Source organism: Coregonus clupeaformis, chromosome 12 (assembly GCF_020615455.1).
Source record: "Coregonus clupeaformis isolate EN_2021a chromosome 12, ASM2061545v1, whole genome shotgun sequence".
Lineage (NCBI taxonomy): Eukaryota > Metazoa > Chordata > Actinopteri > Salmoniformes > Salmonidae > Coregonus > Coregonus clupeaformis.
This window is the reverse complement of record NC_059203.1, coordinates 24,367,055-24,390,803: the sequence shown is the minus strand read 5'-3', so window position 1 is coordinate 24,390,803 and position 23,749 is coordinate 24,367,055. Positions and strand designations below refer to the sequence as shown.

Below are 23,749 nucleotides of genomic sequence, written 5' to 3'. Positions count from 1 at the left end.
TCCAAACGATGAAGGGTTGTTCCGCCCCCTCCAACCAATGTCGCCACTCCTCGAGAGCCAGCTTAACGGCGAGCAGTTCACAATTGCCAACATCATAATTCCTCTCTGCCTGAGAAAGTTTCCTTGAAAGAAAAGCACAGGGATGCAGTTTGTTATCTTCAGGAGAACGTTGTGACAACACCACACCTACCCCAGTGTCGGATGCATCCACCTCCACGACAAACTGGCGGTCGGGGTCTGGCTGCATCAGAATGGGAGCCGAGGCGAAGCGATGTTTCAGTTCTTCGAACGCTGATTCGGCCCCTTCATTCCAAGCGAACGGTCGTGAGATGGAGGTGAGAGCGGTGAGTGGCGCCGCAATGCGGCTGTAGTCCTTGATGAACCTCCTGTAGAAGTTCGCAAACCCCAGGAATCGTTGAAGTTGTTTGCGGGTGGAGGGGGCTGGCCAGTCCGTGACAGCAGAGATCTTAGCTGGGTCCATCCGCAACTCCCCCTGAGCTATGATGTAACCCAAAAAAGAGGTCTCAGACACATGAAATTCACATTTCTCCATCTTCACAAACAGTTTGTTCTCCAACAACCTTTGCAACACCTGGCGCACATGCAGTTCATGTTCCTGGGAGGACTCTGAGAAAATCAAGATATCATCCAGATAGACAAAAACAAACCGATTCAACATGTCCCGAAGGACATCATTGACTAGTGCCTGGAAAACAGCAGAGGCATTGGACAACCCAAAAGGCATAACTAGATACTCAAAATGTCCCAAGGGTGTGTTGAAGGCAGTCTTCCATTCATCACCTTTACGAATGCGCACCAGGTGATACGCATTTCGTAGATCCAGTTTGGTAAAGATAGTTGCACCATGAAGGAGGGGAAAAGCAGAATTAATTAATGGCAGAGAATATTTGTTCTTAATGGTGATGTTGTTAAGTCCACGGAAATCAATACAGGGTCTGAGGGTCTTATCCTTCTTAGCAACAAAAAAGAATCCCGCTCCTACAGGTGACGAGGAAGGACGAATAATACCTGCCGCCAAGGAGTCCCGAATGTAGTTCTCCATAGCCTCCGTCTCCGGGCGGGAGAGATTGTACAGGCGACTGCTGGGGGAGCGGGGCTCCTGGCTGGAGGTCAATGGCGCAGTCGTAAGGCCGGTGAGGAGGAAGAGAAGTAGCTCTGTGTTTGCAGAAAACGGATGCCAGGTCATGATACACGTCAGGGACAGCAGAAAGATCCATGGACTCCAGTGGAGGTTGAGGCACAGTGCTGGCAGGGGTCTGAGCAGAACACAAACAATTCACATGACAAAATGTGCTCCATGAAACAATTCTACCTGTCACCCAATCAATGTGTGGATTGTGTCTTATGAGCCAGGGGATACCAAGGACCAGGGGGGTCTGTAGGCAGTCGATTATATGGAATTGAATGTTCTCCTGATGATTACCCGACACTCTGAGACAAACAGGAACAGTCTGATGAGTAATACGGGTCAACAATTGTCCATTTAGACCCTTAGCCTGCAGCGGACAGTCCATAGGAACAGTCTCCAAATCCATTTGTTGAGCCCACTTTCTATCCAAAAAGCTTTCATCGGCACCAGAGTCAACCAGCGCACTAACAGAGAAATTCTGGGACTGCCACTGGAGGGATGCCTGGAGCAGAATGCGGGGAGAAGAGGAAGAATCCGCTGCTCGGCTCACCAAAACTTCTCCCAATAATGATGAGCCGGCCCTTTTCCCGGACGAACTGGGCAGGAAGGAACGAAATGACCAGCTTCTCCACAATACAGGCAGACCCGAGCCTGAATACGACGTGCACGCTCCTCTGAGGACAACCGTGCACGACCCACCTCCATGGCTTCGGGTTCAGTGCTCCTCGTATCGACTCGGGAAGACACAGCTTTCTCCGTAGGGAAGATGCGGGGAGGAGTTTGTTGACGACTGACAGGTTGCTTGGAACTAACACTCCTCTCCCAGCGGCGCTCCCGAATCCGATTATCCAACCTGATGGTGAGTGAAATAAGATTATCCAGCGTAGGCGATTCATCATATGACACCAATTCATCTTTTAAAGTCTCAGACAAAGCATTGATGAACACTCCTTGTAATGCCTCGTCATTCCAACCACTCACTGCCGCTAAAGTCCGAAACTCCACTGCCATCTCCGCCACACTGCGAGCCCCCTGCCGAAGAGAAAACAACCGTTTCGCAGCCTCCTTGCCCCGCACGGGGTGGTCAAAAACCTTCCTCATCTCAGTGGTGAAGGCAACGTAAGCGTTGCAAATGTCCGACTGACTCTCCCAGACCGCGGATCCCCAGGCACGAGCGGAACCGCTAGTAGAGTTGATAAGGTAGGCAATACGGGCTCTTTCTGAGGCGTAGGTGAGGGGCTGTTGTTCAAACACTAACGAGCATTGAGTCAAAAAATCGCCACAGGTTCCCATGTTCCCGTCATAGCGCTCTGGAGCAGGAACAAAAGGCTCTCTGATCTGGGCTGAAGGGGTAGGAAAAACAGGTGGAGCAGGAGAAGGAGCAGTTTGTATGCCATGCCCGAGGGGTGCATTATTAACTTGGGTAGTAAGGGCAGACACTTGATTGGTGAGTAATTGAACCTGATTAAGCAGCACCTGACTGTTCTCAGCAATAGTCTTAAACAGGGTATCATGTTGGCCAGATCATACTGTCATGATTTAACTGGATTTGAACCCAAATGCAGACAACTACACCAAGCCAGAGAAGGTTTAACAGGTTTATTTACAATGTTCAATAGTCCAGGTTTCCAATAATAGGGGAAGAGCAAGTCCAGGTTACAGGGAGGGTAACAGATCCAGGTCAGGGCAGGTGTGGTACCGTAATGTCCTAGTGTCCGTGGTGAGTCCAAAAGGGAGGTCCGGTAGTGGAAAGCAGGATGGTGGTGGCAGGAGTGAAGCGGAGGCAGGAGTCAGGTTCCAATAATCTGTGGCACAGGAGAAAAGTAAATAGAACAGGCCAAAAACACAAAGAGCGAAAACAAACAGGTTGAGTCGACAGCGAGACTAACATGGTCGTCTTGACTATGATCTGACGATGAGTGGCAAGTTTGACCGGGTCTTAAAGGCTGAGGTGATTATGGTGAATGAGCTGCAGCTGGAACCCTGACTCCCGCACACCAGACTTCACTCCTGCAATCAAGGACAGACAGAGGGGAGGGGGAGAGCAGAGAGAGAGCTACCTAGCAGCAGTAGGCCTAACAGTAAATATTGTTCTTCTTCTTCTTTTGTTATTATCAGCTAAGCCATTACAATTATAACTGGCTATACTTATTTCACCATACACCATAATGAGATACAAGTTTCAAGTCTATTTATCATTATATATATTTGTAAATTTACCAATAAAAAATACCATAATGATTGAGTGTCCATATAGCTGTACCATGATATTTGCATTGCTACTGAGTAACCCTTCAATTGTTCTCCACTAATTCCCCCGCTAAAGCCCCTCCCCATCCCAAGTTGAGCCGTCATCCCACCCACGTCCCTCCGGATCCCTAAGGCCCCGAGAGGCCAGGACCCATCCATCGAAAACAGCACACAGTGCCACCCACAAAACAGAAGCAGATTAACCGCCAAAAGCATTTCCAACACTGTCACCTCTATATATATATATATAACTATTTAAAAAAAATAACGCATATCCTATTTTCCATCATTATCAATTCATATGCGTAATAATGTCGGCAATTCATGCGTAGGATTTTAACATATAACCCGGATTGCTATTGTATTACATTTAATTTATTGACAAGCAATTATTATCCTAGCAAATAATTCCCATGGTCCATCCCATACCCTCCCCCCCAACATCCCCACCCCCCCACAACAGATGCTGGACAAACACACACGCACATACTGACATACTCCAACACACTCAAACCCCCTCCTCCACAATCCACCATAAAATCAGATACTCAACGGCTGTTATATCCCAGAGCCCAGCTCAAGAAAGGACCTGATTTACGAGTGCACATACAGTTACAGCTGATTGATAAAGCATGCAGAATGAGCAGAAATTGACAATAGGTGCCCTTCTTTGCGAGGCATTGGAAAACCTCCCTGGCCTTTGTGGTTGTATCTGTGTTTGAAATTCACTGCTAACTGAGGGACCTTACAGATATTTGTATGTGTGGGGTACAGAGAAGAGGTAGTCATTCAAAAATCATGTTAAACACTATTACTGCACACAGAGTGAGTCAATGCAACATATTATGTGATTTGTTAAGCACATTTTTACTCCTGAAATTATTTAGGCTTGTCATAACAAAGGGGCTGAATACTTGTTGACTCAAGGCATTTCAGCTTCTAATTTTGTATTATTTATTTTGTATTATTGAGATTTTTTTTCTTCCCCAAGTTGACATTATGTGGTATTGTGTGTAGGCCAGTGACAAAACATCTTCATTTAATCCATTTTAAATTCAGGCTGTAACATAACAAAATGTGGAAAAAGTCAAGTGGTGTGAATACTTTCTGATGGCACTATATGTGTGTTTGTGTGTATGTATGTGTGTGTGTGTGTGTCTTTGCCTTTGCCTCTCAGTATCTCAGTACTGCGGCATCCCTCTCTCTGTGGCCTTTCGTTTTCTACTCTCTGTAGCGACCGTATCACATTACTTTATGCTGCAACCACCTCTTCTCGGTCACTGTTTTGTGTTCATTTGGGTCATGTACACAGTACATAGGTGTGTGTACTGTACATGTGTATACTGTGATAACCCACAGTGGGAAGAGTTTATATTTGTTTATGTACTGTATGTACAGTACCAGTAAAAAGTTTGGACACACCTACTCATTCCAGGGTTTTTCTTTATTTTTACTATTTTCTACATTGTAGAATAGTAGTGAAGACATCAAATCTATGAAATAACACATATGGAATCATGTAGTAACCAAAAAAGTGTTAAACAAATCTAAATATATTTGAGATGCTTCAAAGTAGCCAGCCTTTGCCTTGATGACAGCTTTGCACACTCTTGGCATTCTCTCAACCAGCTTCATGAGTTAGTCACCTGGAATGCATTTCAATTAACAGGTGTGCCTTGTTAAAAGTGAATTTGTGGAATTTATTTCCTTCTTAATGTGTTTGAGCCAATCAGTTGTGTTGTGACAAGGTATGGGGGGTATACAGAAGATAGCCCTATTTGGTAAAAGACCAAGTCCATATTATGGCAACAACAGCTCAAATAAGCAAAGAGAAACGACAGTCCATCATTACTTAAGACATGAAGGTCAGTCAATATGGACAATTTCAATAACTAAAGTATCTTCAAGTGCAGTCGCAAAAAACATAAATTGCTATGATGAAACTGGCTCTCATGAGGACTGCCACAGGAATGGAAGATCCAGAGTTACCTCTGCTGCAGAGGATAAGTTCATTAGAGTTACCAGCCTCAGAAATTGAAGCCCAAATAAATGCATCACAGAGTTCAGACACAAGTCAACATCAACTGTTCAGAGGGGACTGTGTGTATCATGCCTTCATGGTCGAATTGCTGCAAAACCACTACTAAAGGACACCAATAAGAAGAAGAGACCTGCTTGGGCCAAGAAACACGAGCAATGGATATCAGACCGGTGTAAATGTGTCCTTTGGTCTGGAGTCCAAATGTGAGATTTTTGGTTCCAACCGCCGTGTCTTTGTGAGACACGGTGTGGTTGAACGGATGATCTCCGCATGTGTATTTCCCACCGTAAAGCATGGAGGAGGAGGTGTTATGGTGTGGGGTTGCTTTGCTGGTGACACTGTCTGTGATTTATTTAGAATTCAAGGCACACTTAACCAGGATGGCTACCACAGCATTCTACAGCGAAATGCCATCCAATTTGGTTTGGGCTTAGTGGGACTATCATTTGTTTTTCAACAGGACAATGACCCAACACACCTCAGGCTGTGTAGGGGCTATTTGACCAAGAAGGAGAGTGATGGTGTGCTGCATCAGATGACCTGGCCTCCACAATCCCCCTACCTCAACCCAATTGAGATGGTTTGGGATGAGTCGGACTGCAGAGTGAAGGAAAAGCAGCCAACAAGTGCTCAGCATATGTGGGAACTCCTTCAAGACTGTTGGAAAAGCATTCCAGGTGAAGCTGGTTGAGAGAATGCCAAGAGTGTGCAAAGCTGTCATCAAGGCAAAGGGCGGCTATTTGAAGAATCTCAAATATAAAATATATTTAGATTTGTTTAACACTTTTTTCTTTGCTACATGATTCCATATGTGTTATTTCAAAAACTCTTGATTGAGTAGGTGTGTTCAAACTTTTGATTGGTAGTGTATGTGCGAGTATGAATTTTGTTCTAGCCAAAGATTTTCGGTTAATCTTTCGTTAGTCTCTAGTGTGTCCCATGATTCAAGGCTGTGTCTGACGTGTATTCCTGTGTGTGTGTATGAGAGTCCAGGCCGGGATTGTCTAAGGTTTCGACCAGACTGTACTGAGTGGAACAGAGATGTAGGAGGTCTAAACTGTCCGCTGTTTCACTATTTATACAACAGCTAAGCGAAGATGGGGCCTGAAATTTTGATTCACAGTGACTCTCCTCACTACAGCTGTGGAATGCATCATACAACACATTTGGTCTTTATCTGATTCACAACACCTGTTTAACAAAGCAAGACTCTGATCCCACTTATGACATCACCACATATCATATAAATAGATATCTTTACTGTGTATCATGCTTTAAAAAGAATGATGTCACATCTGATGTGGTTCTGACATCACATCGAGATCACAGATGTGTGTTGTATACATGGCTGTTACGAGAAGAGAGATTCACATCCCTATGCTTCCCTCACTCAAAATATCACACGTGTTCACTCTAAACATAGCCCTACATTCATGGGTTTGTAGACCAATCCCATAACTGCTGAGACACTGGAATAGTGACTAATGGATGTTTTTAACTTGAACGCGACATGGTCAAATCCTCATAAGATAATTAGTGACAATATTTGTAACTATTTCTATTGATACTTTATATTCAAAATCACAGGCATGGATAGATTATAGAGCTTATGTTATGCCAGAGAATTTAGTTAACTGTATCCCTCTCCTTGTTATTTTCTGTCTTTGTCTCCTTGTTTCCTCTCCTCTGTCCTTGTCCCCTTGTTTCCTCTCCTCTGTCTTTGTCTCCTTGTTTCCTCTCCTCTGTCCTTGTCCCCTTGTTTCCTCTCCTCTGTCTTTGTCTTCTTGTTTCCTCTCCTCTGTCCTTGTCCCCTTGTTTCCTCTCCTCTTTCTTTGACTCCTTGTTTCCTCTCCTCTGTCTTTGTCTCCTTGTTTCCTCTCCTCTGTCTTTGTCTCCTTGTTTCCTCTCCTCTGTCTTTGTCTCCTTGTTTCCTCTCTTCTGTCTTTGTCTCCTTGTTTCCTCTCCTCTGTCCTTGTCCCCCTGTTTCCTCTCCTCTGTCTTTGTCCCCTTGTTTCCTCTCTCAGGACCGTAAACTGACTAAAGCGGAGCGTCAGAGATTTAAGGAGGAGGCAGAGATGTTGAAGGGTCTCCAGCACCCCAACATTGTGCGTTTCTATGACTTCTGGGAGTCACCGGTCAAAGGGAAGAAGTGCATCGTTCTTGTGACAGAGCTCATGACCTCAGGGACACTAAAAACGTGAGACAAACACAACCAACAGCATGCCCAACCTCCCTCCCTCCCTCCCTCCCTCCCTCCATCCCTCCCACACAACAGTGCTGAGCTTAACATTAAACACAAGGTCAGGTATAACCTCCTTCCTAAGCTGTTCTTATGAAATTAAAAAATAGTAACTTTCCAAAAGGGAAAATTCCACTGGTTGAAAGTTTTCATTGAATTAATTAGTTCCTCCACATTTTGATTCATAGTTGAATGATAGTTGTTCATTATCAGATGGATTGTAATGGTAGTGGTCGTGATGACGATGAAAATCATGATGATGATGGTCTGTTCTTCATCCTCCAGGTATCTGAAGCGTTTTAAGGTGATGAAGCCCAAGGTTCTGAGGAGCTGGTGTCGACAGATCCTGAAGGGCCTCCACTTCCTCCACACCAGGACCCCTCCCATCATCCACAGGGACCTGAAGTGTGACAACATCTTCATCACCGGCCCCACCGGCTCCGTCAAGATTGGAGACCTGGGATTGGCTACGCTCAAGAGGGCGTCCTTCGCCAAGAGTGTCATCGGTGAGGATGAGGAATCATGCTCTTTCATGCTCTGCTTGGAAGGGTCGTAAATACATCACTTGTAAAAGAGTATGGAATCTATACTGTAACTATGTATTTAATGGATTATGACAGTACTTCTGTTGAGACCTGAAAGGCTGTTTGTGAATTCATTGAGCCTCTTTTGGATGGTTATATGTGAATTAGCTTAACATTTTTATCATCTTAGCGTGAGTGTGTGCCAGTGTGTAAGGGAAAACCTTCTGTTTCTTTCTGAAGGAGCCCTGTAACTCTTGTGACCTTTGCCCTTTGCCCTCTCCCCTGACCTCTGCTGTCCCAGGCACCCCAGAGTTCATGGCCCCTGAGATGTATGAGGAGCACTATGATGAGGCGGTGGACGTCTATGCCTTTGGGATGTGTATGTTGGAGATGGCCACCTCAGAATACCCGTACTCCGAGTGCCAGAACGCTGCTCAGATCTACCGCAAAGTCACCAGCGTGAGTCCAGCGAGTCCATCTTCAATCCTATCTATCACCCACACCATTGCTAGCACCTATGTTTTCATACTAGTACTAACTCACCCACCCCATTACTATCGCCAATGTTTACCTACTAGCACAAACAGCAAAGCCATACAGATCTACAGTGAATAATCCAAAAGGTTACCATGGTGATGCAAGCTGTTAGTACTAACAAAACAAACCTACATAAGGTCACAGATACAGGCTCCTACAGAGTCACTCAAAAAGTAAGTAACTCTAAGTAGCACTAATGTTATCATAGAGACGCCAGTATGAATGAAGTGCACAGGAGGCTGGTGGGGAGAGGACGGCTCATAATAATGGCTGGAATGTAGTGAATGGAATGGAATGTGTTTGATACCAATCCATTAATTCTGTTCAGCCATTACTATGAGCCCGTCCTCCCCAATTAAGGTGCCACCATCAACCTGTGATGAAGTGTGCTTTTTGAAGAACAACCCAGAAGAAGAAGTTACAGTACAGAGAAGGTTTAAAGGGATGTTTAATCATCAAGCTATCAGAATTTGTTAGCAGTCCTTTCAACAATGATAATTAAGTTATATTTCTGTCTTTGAACGTCTATATGGCTTAAGGAGAGCATGTCTGTGTCTCAAATGACATGTTATTCCTTACATAGTGTACTACTTTTGATTTACTTTTGTTCAAAAGTAGTGAAGTACATAGGGAATAGGGTGCCATTTGGAACGCAGTCAATGTGTTTTTCCAGAGGGAGCTTCCTGCCACCGCTTTCCTCTCTGGAGTAAAGTAGCAGCAGCTGCAGCAGTAGCTAATCACTTCTCATTGGAGTGTAGTTGTCTGAGAGAGACGACCACGTCACTGCACCGCGGGGAGTCTGTTCTTAATGGGGTGTAACATTTGTCAGCCATCTTACTCCTGTTACAAAGAATGCAGGTCGCACGCTGTGTGTGTAGTTGTTTTTGTGACTGTGTGACTCAGTGCAAGACTGTGTGAGACATCACCTGATATTCGTGGACTCCAGGAAGAGTAACTGTCGCAACTGGGGATCCAAACAATAAACAAATGTTCTTCATATTTGTCATCATGAAGATTGTTCTTGTTTTTGCATCTGAATGTGAATGTGAGTGTCAGGGTGAGAATGTTTGAGATGTCATATGATATTCTTCATACTTGTCATCGTGAATATAGTTGTTCTTTGTGTCTGGCATCTCTAGGGGGTGAAGCCTGCCAGCTATGATAAGATCAGTGACCCAGAGATTAAGGAGATCATCGGGGAGTGTATCTGCCATCGGCGGGAAGAGAGGTAAGTGGACAGAGTCGAGTCCATCTGTAAAGTAAAGAACTGAGCAGATAGAGAGCATTAAATGGTCAAAACCAACACATGCGCACAACACACACATACACATGACACACACATACACACCACACACCCACACACACGGTCGCCCTGTCGCTATGTCCTAGCCAACTTTGCATAAGCATTTCCCTAAACCTTTTATACATGCTGTGTTCGTGACGAATAAACACACACACACTGTTTCTGTCCTGAGGTATGACGTTGGTGCCAGTATTTGGGTCTGCTGCTGTTGATGTTTCTACGTGTACTGACATTTCACATCAGTGGTTCCGAGTGACACCATAACCTTTGCACAGCAGCAGCGTTGCGTGTGCGTATGTGTTGTGATGTCACGAGAGGCTGTGTCCTGGAGGGACGTTACATCCCCCTGAGATGGCTGCAAACCCAGACAGCTATGGCTCCATCTGCTGGTAGGGTCGGGAACTCCACCCCTCTATGGCCAATCTTCCCACGCAGCTGAAACAAATGAGGAGCTGATGAGCTGAAGTTTTGGGGAAGGGAAGAGACACAGTCTCCAACCTGGGCTCTCTGGAGGACAAGAGTGCTGCACGTCCACTTCCATGAGGAATATAAGGATTTGGAGATACTTACCTTTGGGAAATACTCACCTTTGGATATATGCACCTGTGGAAATACGTGAGAGACATTTGGAAGGACTTTTTGCTGGGTTGGCCACTAGCTGCAATGTGGACTACAGTAAGGCTGGGGAAAAGTTATCTGAGCGAGTGAGAATTATGATTCTGGATGTGGAAGAGACATCCCTGAACGGTTAACCCTTAAAGAGCCACAAGAGAACAGAATTTTGTTATATTTTCGTTAATTTCCCAAGACCTATAATAAAATCCTTGTTTTGTTTGAACCTTGTCTCCTTGCACTACTTGAGCAATCCCGCTGGAAAGCTGTGTAGCCTCTCGTGACGTCACAGATGGTGGAGAATACGGGCACGCTCAAGCGTTAATAGTGCATGTCAGAGGAGGATACCGAAGGTTTGATCACCCAGTTTTCCAAGTTGGCCGTAGGCTCCCCGCCGACTGAAATGGAGGACATATTGAAAGCCCTTGTTGCTGGCCAGCAAGCCCAGATGCAAGCAAACGTGGCTCTCTTGGAGGAGCAAAAGAAAGCCAACCTTCTGAAGGCAGAGGAATTGCAGTTGCAGAGACAGAGGGTGGTCCAAAATACCCCGCCCAATAAAGGCAAGTGACTTTATATCTAAGATGGGAGCTACCGATGACATTGAGGCATACCTGCATGCATTTGAGGCCACGGCCACTAGGGAAGCCTGGCCCAAGCAACAGTGGGTTGGTCTGTTAGCCCCCTTTCTAACCGGGAATCGCTGAATGCTGTCCGGGACCTGGGCCCTGACCAGGTTACTGACTATGATGCCCTGAAGTCTGAGATCCTCAGCAGATATGGACTCACAAAGTTTGGTATGGCCCAGCGCTTTCACAGTTGGACCTTCCAACCAGACCAACCTCCTCGGGCGCAGATGCATGAACTTGTCCGATTCGCAAGGAAATGGCTGGATCCGCAGAGGAATACAGCAGCGGCGGTGGTGGAGGCCGTTGTGATGGATCGTTACCCACGCGCCCTGCCTTATGAGGCAAAACGGTTCATCAGTCAACAGGCCTTGACCACGGCTGATCTGACCGTGGAAGCTGTGGAAAAGTACCAGGCCACAGCGGAGATGCTGAATGCTTCCCGAAAGACCCCAGGAGGGCGGCCCCACCACAAATGGGAAGAACCCGTCCAAAGGACCCCAAGGTCTCGAACCCAGCCACGTCAGGACTTATCCCGGCTCCAGGGGGAGCCAGAAACCAGGCGGGTCCAAGAAGAGTACACCAGGAGGGGGAAACTCGACAGTGTTACCGTGTGGGGGAGATGGGACATATCTCCTGGCAGTGTGGGAAACCAGCCGATGAACCTATGCCCACTGCGGAGTCCTCCAGCTCAGCACCCACACACCGTTTTGCCTCGCTCTTGGGAGTCGTAGATGGCGGCCCAGATCGACCCCCCCCACCTGCCCGGTAACTGTGAATCACCATGATGTGGAGGCCTTACTGGATTCTGGTAGCCGGGCCACCCTGGTGCGTAAGGATTTGGTGGGCCCAACGTGTTTGACCCCGGGGGAAAGTCCTCCCAGTTTCCTGTGTCCATGGGGACACCAGAGAATACCCCATTACTGAACTTACAATGACCAGCACACGGGGAACCATACACACGACGGCGGGGGTGGTTGATTCCCCTCCCCGTCCCTGTCCTAATTGGACGAGACTGCCCAGCCTTTTACCCACTCTGGAGAGAGTCTCAGGAGAGGATAACCCGAGTACCTCGGAAACGGAGAGGCAAGACTCATCCTGGGAAGGCTCCGGTGCAATCCTCCGAGTTACTCACTCCCGCCCGGGCTCTGATAGGGATGGCAGGTGCCCAGACCGACACAGAGACGGAGCTACAGAATCTGGACAAAGAACTGTCTGGTCTGAAGGGGACCGCTGAGAGGTATCGTTTGTTAAAGCAACAGTTAGACATGAAGACAGAAGAGTTAGATATCCTCCAGGCTAAACTCCAACAGAGCTCCTTCCATAAGCAACAGGAGGAGCTGGAGAGGCTGCGCAGGACCATCGAGGAGTGTGAGGGAGACCCTGCGCAGTAGTAAGGAGGTCCAGAAGAAGGCAGAGGAGAAGTACAAGGTGTTGGAGAACAAGATGAAGAATGCGGAGGCAGAGAGAGAGAAGGAACTGAAAGCTGCTCAACAGAAGCTAAACTCTGCTAAAACCAAGGCTGATGCGTTCAGTAAGAAACTCAAGGAGAGACAACAGGAGGCTGAGTCCCTGGTCCTAGAGGTGGAGGAGTTGAAGAGAGAGCAGGCTGGCAAGCACCACGGCAATGCGGACGCCCTCTCCCGGCGTGATGCCTTCTTCGCTGCCTTTACCCACGAGGACGTCGGTCCCGAGGAGGGGGATGTGTGATGTCACGAGAGGCTGTGTCCTGGAGGGACGTTACATCCCCCTGAGATGGCTGCAAACCCAGACAGCTATGGCTCCATCTGCTGGTAGGGTCGGGAACTCCACCCCTCTATGGCCAATCTTCCCACGCAGCTGAAACAAATGAGGAGCTGATGAGCTGAAGTTTTGGGGAAGGGAAGAGACACAGTCTCCAACCTGGGCTCTCTGGAGGACAAGAGTGCTGCACGTCCACTTCCATGAGGAATATAAGGATTTGGAGATACTTACCTTTGGGAAATACTCACCTTTGGATATATGCACCTGTGGAAATACGTGAGAGACATTTGGAAGGACTTTTTGCTGGGTTGGCCACTAGCTGCAACGTGGACTACAGTAAGGCTGGGGAAAAGTTATCTGAGCGAGTGAGAATTATGATTCTGGATGTGGAAGAGACATCCCTGAACGGTTAACCCTTAAAGAGCCACAAGAGAACAGAATTTTGTTATATTTTCGTTAATTTCCCAAGACCTATAATAAAATCCTTGTTTTGTTTGAACCTTGTCTCCTTGCACTACTTGAGCAATCCCGCTGAAAGCTGTGTAGCCTCTCGTGACGTCACAGTGTGTATGTGTGTGTGTGAACGTGTGTACGTGTGTGTGTATACTGTACTAGTCCCCTGTAGCTCAGTTGGTAGAGCATGGCGCTTGCAACGCCAGGGTTGTGGGTTCGTTTCCCATGGGGGGCCAGTATGAAACATGTATGCACTCACTAACTGTAAGTCGCTCTGGATAAGAGCGTCTGCTAAATGACTAAAATGTACTGAATGTGTGTTGTCATCAGGTACACCATAAAGGACCTCTTGAACCATGCCTTCTTTGCGGAGGACACGGGCGTGAGGGTGGAGCTGGCCGAGGAGGATGATGGGAAAAAGAGTTCCATCGCCCTCAAGGTGTGGGTGGAGGACCCCAAGAAGCTGAAGGGGAAGTACAAGGACAGCGGGGCCATTGAGTTCACCTTTGACCTGGAGAAAGAGACCCCAGAGGGTGTGGCCCAGGAGATGGTGAGTAGCCGAGCCATATGTAGAGATTCTATACGGCTCTGGTGGTGAGTAGGGTTCACATTATCATGGCTCAGAAACGGTTGATGTATTTGCAGTGCCAGTTGCAGAGTATGATATGGCTATATGATGTAGATTGAGAAACAGAACCATAAACACACTTTATTTAGTCAAAATAAAAATAAATGTTCTATGATAAGGGAAAGGTTGTAGCTTTTTACTTTGATCTAGCCACTTGGGGTGTCCTCATGGAAAGCTACTCTGTCCTCTAGAGTGTAGTGTCTGTCACTCTCTGTGCTCTATGGTGACCTTGGTTTCGGCTGTTCTGTGCAGACTACATCTCCCAACATGCCTCTGGGGGCTGGGGGATGGGGGATGTTGTGCAATTGGTGATAGTCATGAAATAGTGTTTTTGAGATTCCAGTCAGACTGCACAGAATCACTGGTCTACAAATAACCTCGAATCCCATGTAAATGTAGAACTACTCATTATAGATCAAGATCAGTGATTCTACACCTCGCCTTGCTCAAACTGATCTTCCTCAAACATGCTGAAAGACTTGATCTCATGTTACAGTAACCTCCTCGTCCGTTCCTAAACAGTAACAGACTCATCTCCACAACACTCTCCTGATATAATGAGCTATTATGTAATCAGTAAATCGTCATTGGTTTCGTGGTTGGGCCGGTATGATCCAGGAAGGTATTGATTTAAATCACAACTACCAGTCAGTCCGGTTGACCCTGCCTGACCCTGTGTCCCATCTGAGAGCTGTGGGGTGGGGAGAGGCAACCTTTTATCTTTGTGTGACTGTGACACAAAGATAGACAGACAACTGATGTCCCTAAAATTCTAATTTCCACATTAGTTTATATGCGGCCCTGTTTAGTGATAACCTGTCTGCTGTAGATGGAGTCAGGTTTCTTAGTGATAACATCTGTCCTGTCTTGTTTTGTCCTGTCCTATCCTGTCATGCCCTGCCCTGTCTGCATTGCCCTGCCATGTCATGTCCTGTCCTGTCTGCATTGCCCTGCCCTGCCATGTCCTGCCCTGTCCTGTCCTGTCTGCATTGCCCTGCCATGTCCTGTCCTGTCTGCATTGCCCTGCCATATTGCCCTGTCCTGTCCTGTCTGCATTGCCCTGCCATATCCTGCCCTGTCCAGTCCTGTCCTATTCTGTGTCATGCCCTGTCCTGTACTATTCTGTGTCCTTCCCTGTCCTGTCCTATTTTGTGTCCTGTCCTGTCCTATTCTGTGTACTGTCCTGCCCTGTCCTGGTCTATTCTGTGTCCTGTCCTGTCCTGTCCTGTCCTCTGCAGGTGGACTTGGGGTTCTTCTTAGTTTAGTGATAGCAAAGACAATTTAGCGAAAGACCCTAAACAGTAGAGAAGATGAATGGAGAAATGCGTAACATTTGGAGCATGGGGATTCTTGACCAATCACGTTCACATTGTCATGCTGCGTCACACAGCACTCCCTTCAGTGCTTAGTTTAGTGATAACCTCTGTTGTAGTTGGAGTCAGCGTTCTTCCAGGACTGTTTATAGATAACGCCTCTGTTGTAGGTGGAGTCAGGTTTCTTCCTGGACAGCGATGTGAAGATAGTAGGAAAGTCCATCAAGGACCGAGTGGCTCTAATCAAATGGAGGAGGGAGCGGACCGTCCCTGCAGTCGAGACCCAGACCCAGAAACTGCTACAGGTTTGTGCTTTTTGTCTTTGTTGATGTTGGTGTTTAATTTGTTCCTTTATTTGTCTGTCTGAATCAATGTTATCATATTATTATTAACCAAATATTTACATTAAACAACCCTGCTGCAGGTGCCCAGCATGGGGGTACCACCACAGGGGGCTCCACTGGCCCCAGCAGAGTCAGAGGAGGAAGAAGGTGACCAGCCCCTTCTCCTGCTCTGCAGCCTGCCGGCCCACACCACCTCGGCCACATGTAAGAACCTGACTGCAGCCTCTATTCTAATAGCAAAGACAGAGACACAGGCAAACAACAAACAAATAAAGAAAGAAACACATAGACAAATGTGCATACAAGAAAACTGACAAACACTTAATGTAACTGAAACACACACACACTGCTCACCTTCTGTTGAGGCAGGGCCGATCTGTTCAAAGTAATCCAGATGTAAGAATCTCTACAGGGCTTATAGATTACGGGTAATGACATAGAGGGACATGATGGCAGATCTGTGTGTGTGTGTGTGTGTGTGTGTGTGTGTGTGTGTGTGTGTGTGTGTGTGTGTGTGTGTGTGTGTGTGTGTGTGTGTGTGTGTGTGTGTGTGTGTGTGTGTGTGTGTGTGTGTGTGTGTGTGTGTGTGTGTGTGTGTGTGTGTGTGTGTGTGTGTGTGTGTGTGTGTGTGTGTGTGTGTGTGTGTGTGTGTGTGTGTGTGTGTGTGTGTGTGTGTGTGTGTGTGTGTGTGTGTGTGTGTGTGAGAGAGAGAGAGAGACTGCTGCAGGGTGTGAATAGCACCAGTGACTCAGCTCTGAGTCATCTCCCAGCTTTTGAATTCTAATGATGCTTAGTCTCTCTGTTTCATTCTTTCTTACTCTCTCTCTTTCGCTATCTCTTTCTCTCTCTCTCTCTCTCTTTAAATTCAATTCAAGGGCTTTATTGGCATGGGAAACATATGTTTACATTGCCAAAGCAAGGGAAATAGATAATAAACAATACAAAGTTATGACCAGTAAACATTACACTCACAAAAGTTCAAGTACAAAAGGGAAAATAAATAAACATAAATATGGGCTGTATTTACAATGTTTGTTCTTCACTGGTTGCCCTTTTCTTGTGGCAACAGGTCACAAATCTTGTTGCTGTGATGGCACACTGTGGTATTTCACCGAATAGATATGGGAGTTTATCAAAATTGGGTTTGTTTTCAAATTATTTGTGGGTCTGTGTAAACTGATATGGTCATACATTTGGCAGGAGGTCAGGAAGTGCAGCTCAGTTTCCACCTCATTTTGTGGGTAGTGTGCACATAGCCTGTGTTTTCTTGAGAGCCAGGTCTGCCTACGGCGGCCTTTCTCAATAGCAAGGCTATGCTCACTGTCTGTACATATTCAAAGCTTTCCTTAAGTTTGGGTCAGTCACAGTGGTCAGGTATTCTGCCACTCTGTACTCTTTGTTTAGAGCCAAATAGCATTGTAGTTTGCTCAGTTTTTTTGTTAATTCTTTCCAATGTGTCAAGTAATTATATTTTTGTTTTCTCATGATTTGGTTGGGTCTAATCTCTGCCACTCCCTCCATTATTTGAGGTTGGCATAATGTTTTCTCCACACTGTTCCCTATTATTCTAGACAGTCAGCACAGTGCCCTCTACCAGCCCCTCCCAGAGCCCATATCTACACCCCAGGTCTACAGCCCCCCTGTGCAGTCCCAGGCCCAGCTGCACCAGGGGGCCTACCAGCAAGCCACCACTCAGCTGCACCAGGGGGCCTACCAGCAACCTACAGCACAGCTGCACCAGGGGGCCTACCAGCAACCTACAGCACAGCTGCACCAGGGGGCCTACCAGCAACCTACAGCACAGCTGCACCAGGGGGCCTACCAGGCTCCTACTGTAAGTTCTCTCACACAAAATTCCCCATTGTCTCAAACTCATATGTCAAAACTCATTATTTAAAATGTATTCTCACGGCAAGTGTCAGACATTCCCTTTCTATCTCTCTAGCTCCTAGTTTATTTTGTGTTTTGGGTAGTATCTTTGTAAAGACAAACATGTTTATGTTTATGTTTATGTTTTCTTTTGTCCGATCGACCTGAGCAGTGCTACTTCAGTGAGCCCTTTGCATCTCAGAAAACTCTTCTCTCCCCTGAGAGGGCAGAAGATTGGTTTGTTGGTTGTGGGACCAATGAGAGGACAGTGAGTTGTGGCGGGACAAATCAGTGCGCTAGGTGTGGAAGCACCTCCTTGATTGACATGTGCAGGGCCCACTCTCTCCCTAAGCCACTGAGTCGTTCTCCCTGCCACCTCCTGCCCCAAACGAGACAGAGCCGAGAACGGGATGAAAACTCAGAGGAGCGCGCAGCAGCATCCCTCCCCCTCCCACTCAGGATCCTGTCCCCTCCCCCCCCCCCTCAGGATCCTGTCCTGTCCCCTCCTCCTCCCCCTCAGGATCCTGTCCTGTCCCCTCCCCTGTCCCAGCACCATCAGTATTCCTACCATGACTCAATCAATCAATCAGTCAATCACCCCCATCCTGCCATCCTGGTTACAAAGCCCATACAACGCCCCTCTGACCTCCCCCTGCCCCACTCCCACCCCTACTCCTGCAGGGCCTGTGCGAGCTTTGACCTTCTACTGAGGACCAGGATGGAGGCTGGGGAGTCTCTAGGCCACCCCAACATGCCCCCCCTCCTTCCCTCTCCCCAGTGCTCACCAGTCCACACGCCCTCCCCAATCTCCTCCCACCTCCTCTCACTGCTCAATCTCCCTCCAATCACCTCCTCCCTATCTGATCCTCCATCTTCCTTCTGGACCACACCCTCACATCTTGCCCCACCTCCTTACCTATTGGTCCGCTCCTCTAGTGGAGGTCTGTCCCTGCTCAACCACTGTCTAAGCCACATTGTCAGTCGCAGGAGCAGCTCCCCAACACCGATAGACACCCCGTACCAGCCCAGTCAAAGCTATGGAAAGGCTGGGCTTCGCAGGACCAGCTCCCCTATACCCCCAGACACTGGGGCCTACTGGTCCGGCCAAAGCCAGCCCACCTCTCCTGTGCCTGAGCATTCTAATCAAGACCAGGGCTTGGGCCTGGGCCTGAGTTTGGAAAAGGCTCTGCTTCTATCACCACATGACAGCGAAGGCAGACCAGGTGGCCCAGGTGGCTTAATGGTAGGTCAGGGATATGACAGGCTTGATTGAACTTTGACCCTGCCCAGTCATTGCCATAGCAACACCCGACCTAGCTGCAGCAGGGGCATGGGGCTGGTTCTTCTTTCTGCTTTGCTCAGCTTCCTCTGTCCCTCCCATGATGACCAAGCGCAACATTACTTCCCAATCCCAAATCCACCCCTAATAGGATTGCAAAATTCCGGTAACTTTCCCAAATTTCCCAGGTCTTCCAGAAATCCTGATCGGAGGATTGCACATTTCCTGCTTATTCCCTCCTGATTCTGGGAATCTTCCCACTGCGATTTCTGGAAAACCTGGGAATGTTGGGAAAGTTACTGAACACTAACCCCTAGCCTCAGGCGTAACATTGATGTTCTATCTGCTTCTGTTCACTCCGCAGCAGACAGAGAATGGCTTGGATGACTATTTCTTCTATGATATGATGGATCAGCTGTGTAGATCTCCTTACTACTGCAACAGCCCCTTCCCTTTATCCTGCAGTTTCCAGCAGCAATATCAACCCTGCTCACAATTATTCATTCCCTTGTTGCTCCTGTGAAGGAACATTGCTCAATTGAAGATGCTGATGATTTTTTGTCTTGGGCTCAATGTTCATTTTCTTCTCCAGATTATTGTTCTATATGATTTGTTCTACATCATCTTAGTCATAAACTGAAAGCCAGCCTTTTCCGCTGTGTGTTCCAGCCCAGTGCAGGGTTGATCCAGCCCCAGCCTGTCTCTGCTCCAGCCACCCCAGGGCCTACAGTACATCAGAGCAGACCAGCTGCAACACAGAGCTTCCCAGCTGCTGCCCCTGTCCCCACTGTACAGGCAAAGACACAGCTCATTGCTTCTGCCCAGCCCAACCAGGAGGTAAGGGTCTGTTCTGAATCCAACACTTAGGTGTGAATGTGTGTTTGTGTATGTGCGTGCATGTGTGTACCTATGAGTGTGTAGCTATGAGAAGTGATAGTTTATGGGACTCTCATTGACAAAATCTTGGCTGTCCAGTCAGATGCTGTCTGTCCCCAGGCTTCTGTTCAATGAGCAGAGATAAAGGTGGCTGTGATGTTTGTTGTTCTCAGCTGTAAGTACAGTATATTCACACATTGACAAGCCCTGTGGTGTGTATGTGTGAGCCCAGAGCCTTGTGTGTGTGTGTGTGGGTGTGTTTAACTATACTTGTGGGGACCAGAAGTCCCCACAAGAATAGTAAAGCAAGAGAAAAATGACCAACTGGGGACATTTTGTTGGTCCCCACGAGGTCAAATGCTATTTCTAGGGAGTGTATGGTTAAGGTTAGAATTAGTGTTAGGGTTAGAATTAGGTTTAGGGTTAGGGTTAGGAGATAGGGATAGTTTTAGGGTTAGGGTTAGGCGCTAGGGTTAGGTTTAGGTTCAGGGTTAGGAGATAGGGATAGTTTTAGGGTTAGGGTTAGGAGCTAGGGTTAGGTTTAGGGTTAGGGTTAAGGTTAGGTTTTTGGGTTAGGGTAAGGGTAAGGGTAAGGGTAAGGGTACGGGTTAGGGTTAGGGTTAGGGTTAGGGGTTAGGGAAAATAGTATTTTCAATGGAACTGAATTGTATGTCCCCACAAGGTTGTGTGTGTGTGTGTATGTGTGCGTGCGTGCATGTGTGTTTGTGGGTGGGTGGGTGTGTGTGCATATGTGTTTGTGGCTAACTAGACCCGATGACAGAGTGTGTGTGGTATGTGTACCAGATAGACAGACAGACAGACAGATACGGCTGTTTGCCAACCAGACTTGGTGACAGGACAGGCAGAGTGTTCGAGGCAGTAGATTATGTTTGTGGAACAGGACAGATCTAGATGTTCAATTAACTTTGTCATTAGGTTTACTCACCCTGCCTGTCTGGCTCTCTCTCTCCCCTCTCCTCTCTCCCCCATCTCTCTCTCTCTCTCCCCTACCACAGTTGTCTGTCAGTCAGCCTCTACCTGAGCAGTGCTCTGACATCACCACCAGTCTTGTCCAATCAGCTGCCTCCCTGGTCAGCAGTGCTCCTCCCCCTCAACAGCAGCCTGCCCAAGCCACACCCCCTCTCCAGCCACTGCAGCTCAACAGACAGGTGGGCAGTAGATAGTCTCGCTTGATAGACTCATGACGCTCAAGCAACACAGATATATCATATAGATTTGATCATAACTGTAAAAGCACAATCCATAAGCAAGTAATACGTAATGAGAGTAACATGTAAGAATTCTGGTCAAAAAGTGCCCTGGAGGACTGACAGCGAGGGAAGGTCTTTGTGAGTGCACACGTACTGCAAAACCAATGAAGAAGAGGAACAAGGTGCACTCCATGGTGAAAATCGAACATCTTGTTTTGGTTGTTTGTTTTTGTTTCAGGTTGATTGTGTTTGTAGTTTGTATTGTGCCACTGGGGACACAGAACTTATGGATTGGGCCTTTAATTAATTAATAAAGATCAGGGGTTGTGTTCACACCTAATCTAAACTGATGCCTGTGGACAACAGAGAGATGAAAGCTGTGTGTTTATTACGTTCTCATTATGTTTATTTAGCATTTTTTTCTTTCCTAGCTTCCCTCCTCGCCATACCCTGCCATGGGAGGGACCCCAGGCGGATGCGAGCCCGTCCTCTACTCCCCAGCTCCTCTGTGCCCCTTCTACCCCCACAGGATTGACCTCCCTGTACCTGGTTCCCCCAGCCCCTATTACTCTCCTGTGCCCTCCCTGACCACCGTTGGCACCCCCCAGACCCCAGTGTCCCTGGCCCAACCACCCCAGCAGACGCTAGGCATGGCAGTACCCGTCCCCCTGCTTGCCATGACCCTGCCCCCTAGGATGCCCCAACAGCAGCCCTGGCATCAGCAGGTCTATCCTGCCACCCCTCAGCAAGACCTCCCCCCTCTCCAACCCTCTCACCCCCTGCCCCTCTCCCAGGTACAACCTACAGCCCCCCCTGCCCCCCTCCCTGAGAAACACGTGGCAGATCAACCTCTCCAGGTGAATATTCTAATCAGTGCTCACTGTAGGGTTGTAAAATTCCAGTAATTTCTCCCAAATTACCTAGTTTTCCAGAAATCCCGGTTGGAAGATTCCCAGAATTAGGAGAGAAGGAGTAAGGAAATTCGGAATCCTCTAACCAGGATTTTTGGATTTCTGGTAATCTGTGGAAAGGTACAGGAATTTTGCAACCGTAGCTCACTGTGATGCCTGAAACACAGGAAACCTCCCAAATACATTACATAAACTGTGTTTACTAAAACTTCCGAATATGTTGGCTTTACATTTTGACTTTATGTTGGAATGTAGACACTAAGACAAGGACAGTAGCACAGTTCAGAAAACACTTTTGGATGAACTAGTAGGTTGTACCATAGAAATAGAATTGGAACCTCTAACCCTGGCAATTTGACTGGCAAACTCATGGGTACACTCGCAATGGCTGGCTGGTATTGTGATGCAATAATTTCCATGGTAATGTAGAATGTTCATTCAAATGATGCTATCTGATGTGGCTCATGCAATGGAATGTATTTTTGTAGTGTCAGTTGAGTTGATTCAACAAATCACAGCAAAGATTTATGGGTAGACTTCCTGCTTTTACTTCCTGCTTTTAATTCCTTCTTCACTCCTGTGGGTACACTCCCGATGGCCGCCAGTCCACCCATTATGCCATCATTGACTTGAATGTGGACGCCCGTTCCATTCCTTCTATTTCCAACTAGCACTCACAGTCTCATGTCAGAATTAGACATTCATCAATGTTTCTCAAACATCACATTTCGAAGTTGTTGCAAATGTCAAATTTGGAAGTGTATAAGGTTAAGTTTAGGCATTAACTCCGAAATCTTAAGGTTAGGCATTAACTCAGAATGTTTAAGGTTTGGGATAGGCTTAAAATAGCGTTGCCCCTAGTGGCCGGTTTCCACGTCATCTCCCGACGTCCTTAGACATGGATGGATTTCGAATACTGACTTGTATCAAGGGTGACCTGGCTGTCTATTTCTATGGATTGTACAGTTTTAGCAGCAGTAGCAAAAAATATTCTGTAATACCTAAGTTATTCCTCCCTCCAGATCCAGTCTGGTGCCCCTCAGGACCCCCAGGGAGAGGCTCCGGTGTCAGCCCTGGCCGCGCTCCACCCCGTCCAGCCTGCCGTCCTGTTCCCTCCCTGGAGGGGGGAGGTGGTGGACCCCAACCCTGTTGCTGCAGCCGGGTCCGATCAGACACTCCCTGAGAACCCAGCCCCGGCCCCACCCCTGGCTTCGGCCCCGACTCTGGCTGGAGCCCTGCAGCCGCAAGGCACCCAGAAAGCAGCCCCAGTGCCTGACGGTGCCAGCCTGCCCACGACTCAGCAGAACCTGGACACTGCGTCCATATCTACCTCTTCCCAACCTGAGGCCAGCCAAGAGGTAGGTAGCTACACACACAGTTACCTACAGTTCCCTACAGTTCCCTACAGTCCCCTACAGTTACCTACAGTTACCTACAGTTCCCTACAGTCCCCTACAGTTACCTACAGTTCCCTACAGTTCCCTACAGCTCCTTACAGTTACATACAGTTCCCTACAGTTCCCTACAGTTCCCTACAGCTCCTTACAGTTACATACAGTTCCCTACAGTTACCGACAGTTCCCTACAGTTACCTACAGTTCCCTACAGTTCCCTACAGTTACCTACAGTTCCCTACAGTTCCCTACAGTTCCCTACAGTTCCCTACAGTTCCCTACAGTTCCCTACAGCTCCTTACAGTTACATACAGTCCCCTACAGTTACCTACAGTTACCTACAGTTCCCTACAGTTCCCTACAGTTCCCTACAGTTCCCTACAGTTACATACAGTTCCCTACAGTTACCGACAGTTCCCTACAGTTACCTACAGTTCCCTACAGTTACC

General features: G+C 47.5%; 1 protein-coding gene across 1 annotated transcript in view; it reads left to right on the top strand.

Moving 5' to 3' along the window:
* LOC121578451 (serine/threonine-protein kinase WNK2-like) overlaps nucleotides 1–23,749 on the top strand; it is a 64,091-nt gene that overhangs the window by 29,913 nt on the left and 10,429 nt on the right. The window contains exons 2-13 of the mRNA XM_041892827.2: nucleotides 7,466–7,638; nucleotides 7,966–8,186; nucleotides 8,506–8,663; nucleotides 9,881–9,969; nucleotides 13,806–14,025; nucleotides 15,587–15,721; nucleotides 15,841–15,964; nucleotides 17,332–17,594; nucleotides 19,578–19,745; nucleotides 20,801–20,953; nucleotides 21,427–21,852; nucleotides 22,929–23,264. Coding sequence (XP_041748761.2) covers nucleotides 7,466–7,638; nucleotides 7,966–8,186; nucleotides 8,506–8,663; nucleotides 9,881–9,969; nucleotides 13,806–14,025; nucleotides 15,587–15,721; nucleotides 15,841–15,964; nucleotides 17,332–17,594; nucleotides 19,578–19,745; nucleotides 20,801–20,953; nucleotides 21,427–21,852; nucleotides 22,929–23,264 — 2,466 coding nt within the window. The remainder of the gene's footprint in view (nucleotides 1–7,465; nucleotides 7,639–7,965; nucleotides 8,187–8,505; nucleotides 8,664–9,880; nucleotides 9,970–13,805; nucleotides 14,026–15,586; nucleotides 15,722–15,840; nucleotides 15,965–17,331; nucleotides 17,595–19,577; nucleotides 19,746–20,800; nucleotides 20,954–21,426; nucleotides 21,853–22,928; nucleotides 23,265–23,749) is intronic.